Source organism: Zingiber officinale, chromosome 5A, assembly GCF_018446385.1.
Source record: "Zingiber officinale cultivar Zhangliang chromosome 5A, Zo_v1.1, whole genome shotgun sequence".
Lineage (NCBI taxonomy): Eukaryota > Viridiplantae > Streptophyta > Magnoliopsida > Zingiberales > Zingiberaceae > Zingiber > Zingiber officinale.
The window spans coordinates 101,729,864-101,747,018 of record NC_055994.1 but is presented as its reverse complement, the minus strand read 5'-3'; the positions used below and the strand labels follow the sequence as shown (position 1 = coordinate 101,747,018).

Below are 17,155 nucleotides of genomic sequence, written 5' to 3'. Positions count from 1 at the left end.
ACTGTTTGGGAAGATATGAAGGCAAACATGAAGGAACACTTCCTTCCTTTCACATACACTCAAACTCTGTTCTAGCAATTTCACTCATTAAGACAGGGTGCAAGATCGGTCGATGAATATACAGAATAATTTTTCCAGCTAGTGGCCTGAAATGACATATCTGAGACGGAAGAGCAGCAGGTGGCACATTACTTAGGGGGTCTACGCTTGGTCTTACAAGATGCCCTCAGTCTTCATTCACTTGTGACGGTGTCAAAGGCTTTTCAACGTGCACTACGGTTGAAAGCAACAAAATAGGAAACCAGCTGGGAGAGGTGACTAGAACAATCGGCTAGCTCGCCCTCAAAATTCTCATCCTTCACAACAATAGCCACCACAACAGCCATCGCAATGACCACTGCAGAGGTCACCACAGGTTTACTCTAAGGCCTCTGTCAAATGTTATCAATGTGATGAACAAGGGCATATGGCGCACCACTGCAGGAAGCCCTCTTCTACTGATACGAAGGGCAAAAACTTGTTGATCCGAAGTGATAGAAGATACAACAACAATTGCCAATCTGATGTATAAAGCATCTGACGAAGTAATTTATAGTGATGAGCATGAGACTTTGGTCATTTGTAAGAGTCTGCTGACTTCCAAGGGCGATTCGGGGGATGATTGGTTGAGAACCAATATTTTTTATTCTACCTGCAACATTACGGATAAAATTTGCAAGATGATTACCAACGGTGGCAATTATGAGAATGTAATATCCGCAGAGGTTGTCTAAAGATTATACTGAAGACAGACCATCATCCTAAACCCTACAAGTTATCTTGTCTGAATAAAGAAAGCGAGGTAACAATAGACCGGTGATGTCGTGTTTCCTTTTTAATTGACAAATATTTTGATAATGTTTGGTGTGATGTGGTGGTCATGAATGCATGTCATGTATTGTTGGGGCGACCTTGGCAGTATGATCGCAGTGTTGTTCATGATGGGCGGAAGAATATCTATACCCTTAACGTTAGGGAAACAAATTGTGTTAGCGTCGCAGCGGGAAGGAGCTACTCCAATTTCGGTATCTAAAAATATTAATATACTTTCTATATCTAGGTTTTTAGATGAAATGGAGCATGGAGTTGTATATGCTTTGCTACCATGCCAAAGCATTGCTCCGACCATGGACGCTAAGTTACCAGCCAAAGTACAACAGCGGCTAGTGGATTTTGATGAGATGATGTTGGAGGATCTTCCTTCGGGGATACTGCATATGTGAGATATCCAACATTAGAATGACCTTGTTTCGGGGTTGATTTTCCTAATCGGCCAGCTTATCACCTTAGCCCTAAGGAAGCAAAAGAATTACAACATCAAGTGGTGGAGTTGCTTGAAAAGGGAAACATCCGACAGAGCATGAGCCCTTATGCAATTCTTGTCCTACTAGTATCGAAGAAGGATGACTCGTGATGTATGTGCGTCGATAGCAGAACTATCAACAAGATTATAGTGAAGTACATGTTTCCAATTCCCCTTTTAGACGACATGTTGGATCCGTTATCCGGTTCTAAGGTCTTCTAAAAAATTGACCTTAAAAGTGGATACTACCAGATCAGAATAAAGTCTGGTGATGAATGGAAGACAACATTCAAGATGTAGCATTGGCTATATGAGTGGACGGTCATGCCTTTTGGACTGTCTAATATGCCCAAAACCTTTATGAAGTTTATGCATCAAATCTTGTGGCCCTTTATGGGAAACTTTGTGGTGGTATACTTTGACGACGTCCTTGTTTACATTCCGACATGGGCATTACACTTCGATCATCTCCATGCTATCTTTGAAAAGTTGAAAACGGAGTGCTTATTTGTAAACAAGAAGATGTGATCTTTCTTTACTACACCGATAACTTTCCTCGGCTTTATTGTGTCTATTGATGGTGTACATACAGATCAAACAAAGATAGATGCAATCCTAGAGTGGCCTTAACTGAGGACCTTGCACAATGTCAGAAGCTTCCATGGCTTAGCTTCTTTCTACCGCCGATTCATCAGAAATTTTAGCACTTTGATTGTTCCTATCATCGAGTGTCTCAAGGGAAGGGAGTTTAAGTGGTCTGAAAAAGTAGAGGCTAGCTTTCAACTATTCACACAAAGGATGACTGAAGCACCAGTTCTAGCCCTTCCTGATTTTGACAGATTATTCGAGGTTAACTGTGATGCATCCGGGATAGTATCGGAGGTGTTTTGAGTTCATATGGGCAACCAGTTGTTTTCTTCAATGAGAAGCTCTCTGGGTCCAAAAAAAATTATTCTACCTACGACTCAAAGTTCTATGTCATTGGACAGTCCTTAAAGCATTGACGATACTACCTAGTACAGAAGGAATTCATCTTGTTCACTGATCATGAAGCATTAAAGTATATCAATGGTCAACACAAGCTGAGCAGACAGTATGCCAAGTGAGTGGCTTACTTGCAAGAGTTCACCTTTACATTAAGGCACCAAGCTGGAAGTCTGAACTGTGCCACAAATGCCCGGAGTCAGCATTCTTATTACTCACCACCATGAGTACTAGCGTTGCTGGTTTTGAGGTTTTTCCATATATGTATGCAACTGACCCATCATTCGGAAGGATATTCCAAGAGTACATGATGGTTACCGACATGATTTTATTTTGCATAATGGTTATCTAGTTTGTGAGTTGCAGTTGTGCATTCCAGATTGCTCTCTAAGGCAGTAGATTATGAGTGAGCTTTATAATGAGGGACACTTTAGACGTGGTAAGACGTTGGCCCTCATCTCTACCAATTTCTATTGGCCCAAGTTGACCAGCGATGTGGCTCACTTTGTTGATTGATGTTTATATGCCAGCAGTCTAAAGGAGTTCTAACCAGTGTAGACTTGTACACTCCCCTATCCGTTCTTGAAGCTCCTTGGCTTGATGTCAGCATAGATTTCGTATTGGGATTACCCTGCACCCAACGAGTCTTAGACTCAGTTCTTATTGTCATTGACAGATTCTCAAAGATGACACATTTCGTTAGCTTACAGAAAACTATGGATGCTGCGCGGATTGCCCATCTTTACTTCAAAGAGATCATGCGTTTACATGACATTCCTCTGTTCATGACTTCAGATCGAGATACTAAATTCATTAGTCATTTCTGGAAGAGCTTATGGGGGAAATTGAGAACACAGTTAAACTTTAGCAGTGCTTACCACCCTAAGACAAATGGACAAACCGAGATGGCGAATCGGAGTCTGGGCAATCTTCTGAGATGCCTTACAGGAACTAACAGTGGGACTTGGCATTACCTCAAGCAGAGTTTGTCTACAATAGATCGAAAAATAACACCACGGGATTGAGTCCTTTTGAAATTGTCTACGGCCAGAATCCATTAGGAGTTCTAGACTTAGCCCCTGTTCCACGTGTAGGGTGAATTAGTCCTAAAACAAATGAGATGACAGAGCATCTTCAAGGTGTTCATGAGCAGGTAAAACTAGCAATTATGGAAAGCAATACTAAGTATAAGGCTCGGGTCGATTGTCATCGTCAATAGATACTTTTTGAGATTAGAGATTTTGCCTGGGTTGTATTGACTCGTGATTGTTTCTCTATTGGAGAATATAATAAGCTAAAGGATCAAAAAATTGGACCATCCGAGATACTGCAGAAGATTAATGACAATGCTTATAGATTGTACCTTCTTAGTCATCTGAAGACTTCTGATGTCCTCAATGTGAAGCACCTAACTCCTTATTCAATGGTTGCTAATGAAGTTAATTTGAACTTGAGGGCAAGTTTTTTTCAAGCCGGGGAGATTGATTGTAGGCCCAACCCATGTTAAAGCTCAATACGAGCCTTTAAACTTTAAATAGATATAACTTTTGACTAGGAACTTGAAATCAGGCTCTGTCTATCGTCACCTGTGCAGAATTTGAAAACTTACGTTTGTTACCCGTAAAACTATAGCGATCAAATTTTCAACCCCAAATTCTGCCATTTTTTTAAATTTTTTTTAGTATTTTTGTTCATTTTTATTTATTTTTTTTTGGATATTTAGGGTAATTTTCATATTTCTGGTATTTTTTAGAGTGGATTTGTCTTGATCCATATCTTAATTTTAGTTAAGATCGTTAAGTTAATTACTTTTCTTTTTGGGTAAAAATCTATTTCCTTTCTTTACAAAATTGGAATTAAGATATATTAATTGTAATTACTTTCCTTATTTAAATCTTAGGTTGTGGTCTATATAAGAGACATGTTTAGATGTTGAGGGATTAACCCTCAAATTTTAATAAAAAATTTCTTCTTGGAGGCTTCTCTTCTTCTCAATCTTTTCTCTTCTCGTCAACGTACAGAATAATCGCTATTCTACCCGGAGTCAAAAGTAATAATCAAATTCTCGTACATAAAAGATGATAAAAGACGATTGACATATAAAAAAATGCTCAACCAAATTAAAGAGTCGTGGGACAATTGACATATAAAAAAATGCTCGAAACAGGTAAGAAGAGTTAGTTATTTGGATAAGCAAAGCTATGAATCAGAGTTAAGAGTTACGAGTTAAGATAAGTTAGCTCCATGATATGTCGTACTTTTACGATCATAGAGAAGCTTTGTGTTTTAACCTATAGTGTTTTAACATATAGGTTGGCCTTGTCGATATCCTTGAGAACATAACATGTTTCCTTTTTCTATATCTACTAAAAGTACAATTGCATACGACTCTTTAATTATGTTCTGTATAGTTTGATAATTAATTTCTTAGCTGTTAGAGTCAATTTTCCTTCACGTAAATTGAACTCTTGAGAGAGAAATCTCCGTACAAATCATCATCACCTGCTCAGTTAATTAAGGCACACGAAGCATTCCTCGCACACAGCGTACGCACGGCAATGCTCAGCTTCTGCCCCGCGCATGTGCTCAACCGCTCCCACTCCATGACAACCTACAAACTAATAATAAGCCAGTTAACATTATTATCATCATTATTATTATTATTATATTAGCATAGAAAGTAGGGTTTTTTTTTTTCACTGAAAATGCCAAAAGTCTTGCGTCTGGCACAAGCTGGTTCTGCAGTACTGCGGCTGCAATTCATGAGAGTGTGGCTGCTGCACTGACACCGAGGCCAAGCAGAAGGAGGATAGATCCGCAGAGAAGATGGACGGGAATAATTTCCCAGCCGCGTTAAACAGCAGCATCAAATTAAATTACCATGAATGCATTCACGGTTCACAACAGCGTCCAGGTTGGGATCTTGGAAGTCCGTCCATCGCCTAGCTACGTTGCATATATCTGAGACAATGAATGGATCACGTCCAATCCACCCACCCTACCTATTAGCCAGGCCTTACATTGCCTTGTCTTTCCCAACAAGGGAGGAAGCCAGGCCTGGCTCGCATTGCTAAATCCATCAAAGGTGCCATGGCAGCTACTGGCCTTAGAGCTAGCTAGCTGCCTGTGGCTACGCTTGATGTGAAGAGCTGAGAAGGGAGGAAGAAAAAGGCTAACGGAGAATGGAGACCGGCCACTAGAGTTGGGGTTTATACCAAGTGAATGGGCAAGTGTGGGCTCCCTCTTCTTTTACCCTGATGGAATAGTCACATCACTTCCCGCACTCTCTGGCTTCCCTCGGTAGTAACAACTGATATAGAATATATATTTTCTCTTTCGCACTACTTTGACAAAATTTTGTATTTAGAAAACGTAGGAGACGATCATGGAGTAAGTATGATTTTATTAAAGAGCTTTTATATATATATATACACTCGCAAAGAGAGCAGCTAGAATGTAACCAGGCATTATTGCGAGAATAGAAACCCTAAGCAGGCATCATCAATTCCTTGGATCTCTTCTATTCCCTCTCCATCTAATTAGCTAGCTCTCGTCTTCTTGCCGCCTCATGGACATAGTACTCTCTCCAGCTGAGCACTTGTGCTACGTGCGTTGCACCTACTGCAACACTGTTCTTGCGGTAATTAACACCCTATAGTAGAAGATAAAATTAACAAGTGCACGATCGCCGCTACCTTGATGCATGGTTGCAGGTTGGGGTTCCATGCAAGAGGATGATGGACACAATGACTGTGAAGTGTGGCCACTGCAACCATCTCTCCTTTCTTAGCCCCAGACCCATCACGCGACACTTAAGTCTCACTGAACATTCAATGAGCCAGCTTCAGGTTCATGACTTCTTCTTGTCTTACAATTATACACCCAAGATAATAACTCAATTCAAGAAATTAATTTGTTTCTAGGACTTTTGTAGCTTGTAAGCCTATGAGTTGCATTGCAAAGAAGAAAAAAGATTTAGAGAGTTGAGCTAAGCAATACTGATTCTAATTTTGTGTAAAATTTATGAAAGGGGCCTTGCTCTGATTGCCTGAGGGTTTCACTGGCGCCGGCGTGGTTCTCCGGTGAACCAATGATCCAAAAGCCACCCTTTGTTGTGAAACGTAAGGGTTGTATCCTAATTCCTTCAATGGTTTCTCTTCTTCTTCTTCTTCTTTTTTGTTTATATATTAATTCTAATTGAGCAGCATACACATAATTAATTTGGCTTGGATTTATGGTTACAGCTCCTGAGAAGAAACACAGGATGCCTTCTGCTTACAATCGCTTCATGAAGTAAGAATCAAAATGCTACATTACCTTCTGACTTATTTCTTTACTGCGTTGCATCTTCTATCACAATTTACTTCACAATCTCCACTGTTAATGATGTGCACTGCAGGCATATAGATCGATTATATTAAATGTATGTACCTGAAAAATTCTAATTAGCTTGAATTAAATAGGAAAAGTGTATGATTAATGCTTGAATGTTTTTGTTCTCTATTGTCCTGTGCAATCTATACATCTTGAACTTATACAATACTATAGTTTCAGTTAGGATTCCGTACATCTTTTTGTGTATTTGTAAATTGGAACTAAGTAAATTAGCAGTGCTATACATGTTAATAATGTTCATAACTAGAATAGAAACTGTTTATGTGCCATGAAAGGGAGGAAATTCAGAGAATCAAAGCCATTCGACCCGATATTCCGCACCGAGAAGCCTTCAGCATGGCGGCAAAGAATGTGAGTTTTCTACAGACAAACACATCCCTTTAATTTCTTTTGTTCATCTCCTGAGAACAATAATATGCATGCATCAAAATTGGAACATGAACAAAGTGGGCCAAGTGCGATCCTCCCTGCTCAACAATATCTTCTACCTCTGAGAGCAAGAAGCTAGCTCCCATTTCAGAACTGGTAAATCCAAACCCTAATTTCAGATGCAAAAGCACACTAGTCATTCTTCTATGGTTTTAATTATATGGCATGGTTCAGAAAAGAAACAACAGTGACTATACCAGAACGGAGAGCTCCAAAGTTCACAATCACATAGAAAAGAAGGACTAGGTTCCAATCCACATCTACATGGAGCTAGCTAGGTGTTCCACTAGTGGTGTTCTTATGGATGTTCAGTTTTTGTTGGATTGAACTTCTACTCTCTATACAATGAAGTATGAACTGAAGCATAGCTCTAGCTAGCTAATGTTGTTGTACTCTAATTTCAATTTCTGATCAGTGCATGGCTATGCTATTTATGCATGCGTGCATTAATGCAGATGAAAGGGAGTGGTATGGCTATATGTGGCTCTTATGTATAATATTAACCTATCTATTATATTATATGCATACCAAAATTAGGATTTTAATGAAAAGGAGTGTTATGTTGACAGTTGATCAATACTGATTCAATTTAATCGGTTTAATCGAATATAAAAATTTTAAATCGAGATTATTTTGTTTTAATTGAGATTTTGCTCACCCCTAATTAGACATAATACTTTGTCTTGAGGTATCAAATAACACTAGAAAATTAAATGGTGAGCTAATATGATAATGCAATTTTATCAGTATATATTACCCCGACATGATTACTGAATTACTGCGTGTCCGATTTAATATTTTTTTTTTTTTCCGAATCTCTTTTCTCACCATTTCTGAGACCTGGACCAGAACTATATTCCACAAATTAATCCCTTGCTAGTGAAAGTTGAAAAGGATCGATCCCTTTTCTAGAAAAGAAGAGGAAAGAGGCTCAAATCTTGCCGTCAATATTATTTATTAATTCATATTTTCCAACTTGAAAAGTTTCAAAAGAAGCTGATAAGGAGGAGGAGGAGGTGGATCCAAAAGGATGAACAATAGTGGAAGTCTGATCTAAGTCTGAAGGAACAAAGTCAAGTCCCTGCTCAGCTCCCACACGAACCAAACTCATATCTTCTCTCTCTCTTTCTCTTTCTCTTTGATTATATTCTTTTATTCTGTGTTCTTTCCTTTGCCACAAAGCAAAGCCAAAGCCATGCATGGACAACACAAATAATTCCACTGCTTACAAAACAAGCTAAAGCCATTCATTTATATATATGCTTTGCTTCCTCCATCAATGCACATATATGTTAGCTTAGCCTCTAAGTCACACATCACATTCTTTAAATATAATTCATCTCTGTTTTCTTTTTGGTTAATTAGTTCACTAGTTATAATTAGACAACCTTTTGAATCAACATTTACTATAATACATGGGTACGTACTGTCTCACGGGAACTGTAAATAAATTAAATGTTGATGAATAAATTTGGTATTTGATTTGATAAAAATTTATTTATGTTTGTTCAATACATATAAAATCAATTAAATAAATAAATTTAAATATTTTATTAAATTAAATGAGCAAACTTAAACATGTTCAGTTCATGAACTGTTCTGATATTATTCATGAATAAAATTTGTGAATCATGTTCATTAATAAAACACTCATCAACATGATAAATAAGTAAATAAAATAAAATAAAAATGAATAGATAAGTTATATTATTAAATTTAATAATCAATTTTAAACAATCAAGTTTGTATTGAGTACTCGATAACATTTAAACGAATCAAATTTAAATTCATAATAACGAAATTAAGCTAAACTTGAATAATCACTTTTTTTTTTACTTAGTCCATTTTAGGCTCGACTTAAATTGGTTCAGTTATCTTATCAAATAAGTATTTGAATATGGCTAGCTTTGCTAGATTTAGGAATTTGAATATTTAATCAAATTGAGGATCAAAATCTTCCAACTGGTTAAGGTGAGTATAAATGTGCCAAGGCACCGCGGCAAATTTAAAGCCCGAGATTTTTCGATCCGAAGACCGATCGAAGAAGGCGGAGGAGCCCTTCGTATGTCCAACTCCGGCGAAGGCAATAACTTCCCGGCAGAGCTGCCGTTGCCGCCGCTGGGGCCGACGTCCGACGCAGCCTCCGTCAAAGACCTCAAGAAGCGCGCTGCTGCCCCGTCGAGGTTCCTTTTCCAGCGTAACGGCTGCTGGACTGACTTCCCCCACCAGGTGTTCGACCAATTGCGGCACGCTTTCCTCGCCGGAGAAACGTCGTGCCAAGTGCGTGTCGGCGGAGCTTCTTACTTCATTGACTTCCTTCGGATGGTCCAGGTCGATGAAGAATCCAGCGCCGCCAATCCGATCGCGTGGATCGGCGTCGACGGTCGCTGCTTCTTCCCCATTTCCTCTTACACCGACTCCGGCATGGAAGTTAAGCTCGACAAAAGTCTGTCGTCGTCGGAGGAGGACTCGTCGTCGACCACCGTCGGTTTGGGGCAGCCGAGGTGGCCGGGAACAGAGAGACTAGAGACTACAGACAGAGATTACAAAGTCGTGGCGAACCTGTTCGCGGCCGGGAACGCAATTAGCATCACCGCCATCCACAAGTGCTTCTATTCGTCTCCGGTGAGGAATTCCCGACTGAAGGCGTTTCAGATGCAGGTGGAGGCGACGAGGGCCGCTCGAGGCCACGCGAACGTAAAGCTCGGGTGGCTGCCGACGACTCCGAGCGACTTGTCCGTGATCGTCTCCCATGGCTTTGGGCGGACGAATCACGAGCTCTTGGGCGGCGACGCTTGTGGCTTCGGTCTCCATCTCTCCCCGCCTCATTCTCCCTTGCGAAGGTCAGCCCCTCATCCTTCTCCCTCACTCAACTCCCGTTTTCTACGCCACTAAATCGCATCTATATATATTCAGCTGCGCGCTGTCGGAAGTCGACGGCGACGGGGAAGGCCACGTCGTGCTGTGTCGCGCAGTCATGGGGAACATGGAGGAGGTTGCAGCAGGATCCCTCCGGTACCATCCCAGCAGCAGCGAAGAGTTCGATAGCGCCGCCGACGATCTCGCGAGCCCAAACTGGTACGTCGTGTGGAGCACGCACATGAACACTCACATAATTCCTGAATACATCGTCAGCTTCAGATTCTCCAAGCAATCTCAAGATACAGCAGGTTCGAGGAGGATGATGAGGAGTTCTTCACCAAAGAGTGTTGAAATCTCAACAATGTCATTCTCTAAGTTGTTTGCAGAAATAGTGAAGTCTCTTCCACCCTCCATGAAAAAAGCTCTGGAGATCACTTATAACCGGTACAAGGTAAAGTCTGATTCAAGCTATCAATTCTGTTATGGCTCGTCAGATTTCATGAGTTTTAGGTCAAACGTTTCAGGGAGGAAATTTGAGCAAGGAAGCGTTCATCAGGTACCTGAGAAGCACTGTTGGAGATAAGCTATTGACTTCCAGTATCAGGAGTGTTAGAGGGTACTGAGGATTTGTGGAGCTAGAGCTCTGTGTGCTGTGTGCATGGTTAGAACAGGATTGTGTGCACTTCCTTTTTTGGTTTACCATGATTAAGATAATCATGAATTAATGGAATGAATTCATAAAGGGTCTTTATTATTTCCACGGTCATGAAGAGCCTAAACTTGTTACCATTTCCATCAAATTGAAGTTATTGTAATCATTTTCAGTTTGAACTACCTACAGAGATCTAGTATATTGTCTAGCAAGAAGAATAAATCAAAAATCTATAGATTAAGAATGAAGTAGTGACAACGTTGACTAGAAATTCTACGATTATATTTTAAGTCTCAGGACGTAGCGCAGACAGTAGACGCATGATATCTCTGGTGTAAGGGTCAGGGGTCGATTCTCAAGAACTGATGGCCTGGGGTTTACCCTACCATGCGTCTATGGCCTATGTACCTCCCTCCATATTCATGGGCCCGACACTAAGGGAGCTGCTAAGATAACAGATCTACCTAAGATCATATATATATATATATATATATATATATATATATAATGAGAGAGGGGGATTGATATGGTATCTGATTTCTGTCCGTGACTCTCACAAATATTCGGGCACTCGGATTACTTCCCGTTATGGACAGAAGTCGGGCACTATATCAAACCTAGATAGATGCTGTTTTTATCCAATGGATTCGTCAAATCCTGCGGAACTGTCCGTGACTATTCAGTGATAGTTTTTATTTTTGAATTTTTTAGCCTGCAGTTATATCATTTAGGATTTAAAGGATGAGTTATAGAATTAAGCACACAAAAAAAAAATTCAAAATGTAAAAAAAACTTAGGTATGCACCAGTATGCGGTGAAAGGTCTACTTCATAAATATATATATAGAGAGAGACAGAGAGAAGTAATATGGTGTTCGACTCGTTTCCCCGCCTGAGATGACTCGGGGCGCCTAGAATATTAGGGGTCGCCCTGATTCATTCAGGACACCCCGAGTCGTCTCAGTCAATGACGGAACTAGTCTGAGTAATCTATCTAGACTGTGGGCCATGAGCGTCGACGTTGACGCAGACACCCAAGCTATCCTGCTCTTTCCTTTTTCCCATTCTTCTATAGTAAATTTGAGCTTTTTCCCTTCTCAAACCCTGCTGGCCCCCGGGCTACAGCTCGGGTAGGCCTGTATGTGGCTACACCATTGGTCTCAGTCGTAGAAATCAAGCTCAGAAATGAGTTGGACACCATATCATTTACCTATATAGAGAGAGATGATATACTCCCTGACTCACATTGCATGACTATGCATGATTACTGTAGCAGTACTCCGTCAAATTTTTTCTATTATAGCAATGCTACAAAAAAAACTGCCTTTTGCGACAAATTTGGCGACGAATTTTTAAAAAAATTCGTCGCAAATTTGGTTTGCGACGAAATCAGCGACGAATATATTTCGTCGCAAAGATCTCGTCGCAAAATATTTTGCGACAAAAAAAAAGAATTTGTTGCAAAATCTGCAACGAAAATAAAATTCGTCACACTATTCGTCACAAATAATTTGCGACGAAAATATATTTTGTCGCCGATTTTGCAACGAATTATTATTTTCGTTGCTGATAATTGCGACAAAACTAAAATTCGTCGCAAATTTTGCAACGAATTATATTTTCGTCGCAAGTTAGTTGGAAGATCATAAACCTTGACCAATTCAATTTGCAACAAATTTTGAATTTTGCAATGATTTCACGTTCGTCACAAAAATCGTCGCAGAATTTGCGACAAATTATCAAATTTGTCACAGAATTTGCGACAAATTATCAAATTTGTCGCAGAATTTTCGACAAATTATCAAATTTGTCGCAGATATTTGCGACGAATATAGGAATTTATCGCAGATTCTGCAACGAATCTGAAAATTCGTCGCGGAATCTAAGTCATGTTGCGAAGTTTTTTTGTCGCGAAGTTTTTTTGTCGCAGAATTCGTCGCAAATTCTGCAACGAATTCTGTGACAATTCGCAACATTTACATATCTTAAATTCTGCGACGAATTTTCAAATTCGTCGCAGAATTTGCGACAAATCTGATAATTCGTCACATATTTCTGCGACGAATCTGAAAATTTGTTGCAAAATTTAGTACTGTTTTTTTCGATATATTACGATAGGCTTGCAACAAAAATATTTTCGTCACAAAGTTTGTCGCAAAACTAAACAACCGCCATCCTAAATTTTATTATTTCTATATTTAACCTGATTAATACACAAATATGCATCTAATAAATAGACATTATATCTAACAATAAAATTATACATAAACCAAATCACATCAAATCCAAATATCACAAAAAATCCAAGCATTCCATAAATTAAAATGCAAACATCATCTAATATACTTACAATCCAAACATATGATACATCAAAATACAAACATGATCTAATATCCTTTCAAGCCAAACATATAATACATCAAAATATAAACATCACAAAAGATCTAATATCCATACAATCCAAACATCATAAGTTCTAAACCATCCATATTTCAACAAAATCCGAAATATGACTAAATCTTCTCTATCTTATTCATCTTCTTCCTGCATAATATAAACAATATCAATAATTACAATAAAGAAATTACTATATATGAACAAAAAAATAATTTTTTAGTTACTCCCAACATTGATTTTCATTGTGTTTGACCAATCCTGTTTCAAAAAAATTAGTATTATTAACAAAAAAATAAACATCTACAATAGAACAACTAACATTCCAAAATACTAATTATGAGATAAATAAAATTCATACAAGAAGATCCATCGCCACCATCGTCGCCATCGTCGCCAAAATCGGAAGGAGCGGAACTTAACTGAAGATGTTTCATAATTAAATTTTGTTGTTGACGGAGAGCTCTCATTTCTGCATCTCTAACTCTTCTTTCTTCATCTCTTTCTAATATTATGCCCTTTAAATGTGAAACCTCTTCAGTCAAGGAATTGATCTGAGTCGTGACTGCTGTTGGGGTGGAAAATGATTTACGGGAAACTCTATGATTTTTGCTTAAAGAACCCATTCCCAATATCCTTCCCCCTTTCTGTCCTCCACTAGCCTCCAACCACAAATCCAAATTATTACCAACAGATGACTCAGTTTCCTCACTAGCACATGAACTTCTATGTGCTATCTCGAGCTCATCGTATTTGTCCTGTATAATTATAAAATTAAAATAAATTTATTGTAACAATAATTTAGAAACACATATTTTTAATTAATCCAAACCTTTATTGCTTTTGCTCTAGCCCCACTACAAGACTTATCCTTTTTTGTAAAAGTTTTGGTGAAAGTTTCAATGAATTAAGGTTCTTTCCCCATATCTTTGGTCTAAAAAAAAGGATTAGAAATAAAAAAATAATGACAGATTAAAAAACAATTCGTCACGTTAAAAATTAGTAGAAGAGTTAAATATTTACCATTCTACGTCGATGCTCATCGATATTAATTGAACCTCCCGCATATGTAGCAGAGAAGTCTCCAGAATTATAAGATTGATTTAATTTATTCTGTTGACTTCGTTGTTTGCTTTCGTTGGTTGACCAAAAATTGTTGATCTTAGTCCAATTATCCTCTGTGATACAAAGTGGCTTTTTACCCCTTTGTTTAGCATGACTAAGAGTATGACGAATGTGATCGCCACATTTTTTCTTGAAGTTCTTCTTAATTTCGAATTCATATGCAGGGTCCCAATTATATATCCGCTAAATAGGAAATAAAATAATTGAGTATATAGATTTAATTTTTAGATATAAAATGAATCATTTATACCTTAAACTTGCTCCACCATAACTCTTTCATTGATGATGGAGTGCTTGAATAAGACATAGAATCCCCCATCCAATGATTATTCACGATTTGATTAATTTCGTGAACAACATGTACCGAATTTTCGAACCTATAGTTAATGAAGAATATTAAATATAATAGCAATAAGAAAAGTCTAAAAAATATAAGATAGGAGTAACCATATTTTTAAGATCCCTAAACTAGTAATGTTAATTGACTGTCTTGTAACTACCATAATCCATTCTAGTCCAACGGTTAAATAGTCTAATTATTTAATATATTAAATATATGAAGAGTATCATTGCTAATTAAACATTGTTCAAAGTTGTTCAAAAATGCAAGAATGACCAATGATCATACACTATTCTAATGGTTTAATTGATTAAAAAAAAAGGTTGCACATCAAACCACTATTAGAACTTTTCATTATTGAGAATAAGGATGTGTAATTGAAAATAAAATAGCACATCAAAAAATTTTCAGAGTTTATCAAATAATGAGAGGATGATTAAAGATAGATTTAAGTAATCTCATGATATGATTGAAAATAAAGTAAATCAATTATACTATTAGAGCAAGGAATAGAATGAAGTAATGCATATCAGAACTTAAATATTACATTTAAATAAACTTGATAAAGAAAAGACAATTGAAGTGATGAAACTAAGTTTTAATCCTACTTTATAATCATACTTAAAAAATATAGAATAAAAAATTAAGATATTAATTTTATACTTACGAATCTCCGGAGGGGACAATAAATATTCGAACATCTTGGGTCTCAGAAAATGAGTATCTGGTAGGAACCGGATCTGTCAAATTTTGTGGTGAAGGTACTGGCAAAGGAGAATGTGATGGTCCTGCATGTATTGGCGACGGCGAATGTGAAGGTCCTGCATGTACTCGCGAAGGGGAATGTGATGGTCCTGCCTGAACTGGCGTAGAGAGATGTGATGGTCCTGGCTGTACTGGCGAAGGTGAATTTGATAGTCGTACAGGCTGATCAGGGATAGGCGTAGGTGCACTGCTAGGTGCTGCATGGCCATGTGAACTTCGTTAGTCCCCCCCGTCTAAAGATGTTCTGAAATTAAAAAATAGGATAAAGTTAAAAAAATAATGATGCATAATAAATAACATAAAAAAAACTTACCATATTTATTAAAACAGATTGTGTGAGATTCCTTTGACGATAAATATCACCTCTACTCACCTATAACATATAGCAAGAAATACAGAGCATTAACAAATAATATATATAAGTTTAAGAATGAGATATTAGATATATAGCAAGAAATACACTAATCACTAATATGTTTCAAGCGCACATACAAATGAAAATAAATAACATAAAATTGTATACTAATGCTATCATTATTAATTAAAGTCAAGGGTGTAGGTATACCAAACAGAGGTCAACAAAGACGTTGAGTGTCTCTCAAACACATCTACTATACACCTGCATAAACAATGTATACAGTCAATTATATAGGTCAAATAACACAAATAAGGTCGCTATAAACAAGACTATATGGTTGGTTTAGCCAATAAGTCTTGGCCGTCTTGGCCATGGCAAGGGCAGCAAGTGTCGGGTAAGGGCTGGCCAACGACATCAAGGGCCACCTGCGGTCGGGCCAGCCGCTGCCGGACAGTGGTAGCCACTGTCGGACAGGGCCAGGGCCAGGGCCAGCTACTGTCGACCAGGGCCAGGGTCAGCCAAGCTCTGCAGCAGCCAGGCATGGCCAACTGCGGGCTCCCGTGGCCGGCCAGGACCAGCCGCTGACTCGCGCGACCGACAAGGGCCAACCTCAGCCTCTTCCGCCAGACCATGGCCATGATCTAGCTCGAGTGTCCGGCCAAGGCAAGGAGCTGCCCCACGCGTCCGGCCAGGGCCAGCAACTCACTCCCGAGGCCGGCCAGCGCCAGGCGCGGCCTCCCAGCAGCCGGACAGCACCCGCGGCCAGCCAGCGGCAGCCGCGACCACCCGCGGCCAACCAGAGGCAGGCGCGAGCACCCGCGACCGCCCAGTGCGAACTGCCACCGGAGTTGGAAGAGAGGGAGACAAGTTTACCTGGACTGAAATCGCCCTAACCGACGTCCTCCGTCCTCGGATCGCAGCTTCTGCGTCGCCACCAAAGCTAGGGCAAAAGGAGGGATCGAACCGCCACCAAAGTTAGGGCAAAGGGGCTGTCATGGAGTGGTTAAAGTTAGGTCTTTTGCGACAAAAGGATAACTCGTTGCAAATTTCGTTGCTGATTCAGCGACGAATTTTGAAATTCGTTGTGGATTCTGCGATGAATTTTAAAATTCGTTGCAGATTCTGCGACGAAATTTGAAATTCGTCGCAAATTTTCATTTTTTTTATATATAAAATAAATTTTCCGGGGCCGATTGAGATATTTAGAGAGCTCGGAATGAGATGAAATCTGATCCTATGGATTACTAAAAATCCCTTGATCATGGAAATGCCATCAAAAAAATTTTTTGACATAATAAATTGATATTTTTGGTCTTATGAAGGTGAATACCGTTTTTCGGACATCTTCGACTTAAAAAAATCATCGGTAGCATAAAATTAGAGGTTGTGGACAATTATAAAATTATGGAATTTATAGAAACCCATATGAACTAGTTTCATCACATTCTGGCATCTCTATGTACCTCAATCGTCTTCGGACATTTCAAAATACGTGTGACTTGTAAATGTA

The 17,155-nt window shown here is 38.9% G+C and overlaps 3 protein-coding genes and 1 long non-coding RNA gene across 5 annotated transcripts; 2 read left to right on the top strand and 2 right to left on the bottom strand.

The window, feature by feature from the left end:
- Positions 1-5,894: 5,894 nt before the first annotated feature.
- On the top strand, positions 5,895-7,430 carry LOC121979852 (protein DROOPING LEAF-like). The gene is made up of 7 exons (XM_042531837.1): positions 5,895-5,966; positions 6,040-6,174; positions 6,357-6,447; positions 6,571-6,620; positions 6,974-7,072; positions 7,169-7,246; positions 7,325-7,430. Exons 1-7 carry the CDS (start codon positions 5,895-5,897, stop codon positions 7,394-7,396), a joined length of 597 nt encoding a protein of 198 aa, XP_042387771.1. The 3' UTR covers positions 7,397-7,430.
- Positions 7,431-9,140: 1,710 nt separating this feature from the next.
- On the top strand, positions 9,141-10,750 carry LOC121981258 (probable inactive poly [ADP-ribose] polymerase SRO5). Of its 2 annotated transcripts, none has more exons than XM_042533693.1 (3): positions 9,141-9,993; positions 10,067-10,463; positions 10,537-10,750. In XM_042533693.1, exons 1-3 carry the CDS (start codon positions 9,215-9,217, stop codon positions 10,633-10,635), a joined length of 1,275 nt encoding a protein of 424 aa, XP_042389627.1. In that variant the 5' UTR covers positions 9,141-9,214; the 3' UTR covers positions 10,636-10,750. The 2 variants fall into 2 exon arrangements, with proteins under 2 accessions (XP_042389627.1, XP_042389629.1); XM_042533695.1 differs by having other exon boundaries at positions 10,523-10,750.
- Positions 10,751-13,559: 2,809 nt separating this feature from the next.
- LOC121981256 lies at positions 13,560-15,504 on the bottom strand. The gene is made up of 5 exons (XM_042533692.1): positions 15,190-15,504; positions 14,433-14,559; positions 14,081-14,365; positions 13,890-13,991; positions 13,560-13,815 (listed from the first exon to the last, which is right to left on the bottom strand). The coding sequence occupies exons 2-4, from the start codon at positions 14,499-14,501 to the stop codon at positions 13,965-13,967; spliced, it is 381 nt and encodes a 126-aa protein (XP_042389626.1). The 5' UTR covers positions 14,502-14,559; positions 15,190-15,504; the 3' UTR covers positions 13,560-13,815; positions 13,890-13,964.
- Positions 15,505-15,510: 6 nt separating this feature from the next.
- On the bottom strand, positions 15,511-16,635 carry LOC121981257. The gene is made up of 4 exons (XR_006111779.1): positions 16,519-16,635; positions 15,853-15,906; positions 15,601-15,660; positions 15,511-15,531 (listed from the first exon to the last, which is right to left on the bottom strand). It is a non-coding gene; the product is annotated as an uncharacterized LOC121981257 (long non-coding RNA).
- Positions 16,636-17,155: the final 520 nt, after the last annotated feature.

Bases quoted from the DNA above. Each gene is read 5' to 3' on its own strand.
- LOC121979852 (XM_042531837.1), top strand. From the start codon at position 5,895: ATGGACATAGTACTCTCTCCAGCTGAGCACTTGTGCTACGTGCGTTGC. The intron at 5,967-6,039 runs GTAATTAACACC...GCATGGTTGCAG, and splicing joins ACTGCAACACTGTTCTTGCG to GTTGGGGTTCCATGCAAGAG. The intron at 6,621-6,973 runs TAAGAATCAAAA...TAACTAGAATAG, and splicing joins CTTACAATCGCTTCATGAAG to AAACTGTTTATGTGCCATGA.
- LOC121981256 (XM_042533692.1), bottom strand. From the start codon at position 14,501: ATGGGGGATTCTATGTCTTATTCAAGCACTCCATCATCAATGAAAGAG. The intron at 14,366-14,432 runs GTATAAATGATT...TTTCCTATTTAG, and splicing joins TATGGTGGAGCAAGTTTAAG to CGGATATATAATTGGGACCC. The intron at 13,992-14,080 runs GTAAATATTTAA...CCTTTTTTTTAG, and splicing joins ATGAGCATCGACGTAGAATG to ACCAAAGATATGGGGAAAGA.
- LOC121981258 (XM_042533693.1), top strand. From the start codon at position 9,215: ATGTCCAACTCCGGCGAAGGCAATAACTTCCCGGCAGAGCTGCCGTTG. The intron at 9,994-10,066 runs GTCAGCCCCTCA...ATATATATTCAG, and splicing joins CCTCATTCTCCCTTGCGAAG to CTGCGCGCTGTCGGAAGTCG. The intron at 10,464-10,536 runs GTAAAGTCTGAT...CAAACGTTTCAG, and splicing joins TCACTTATAACCGGTACAAG to GGAGGAAATTTGAGCAAGGA.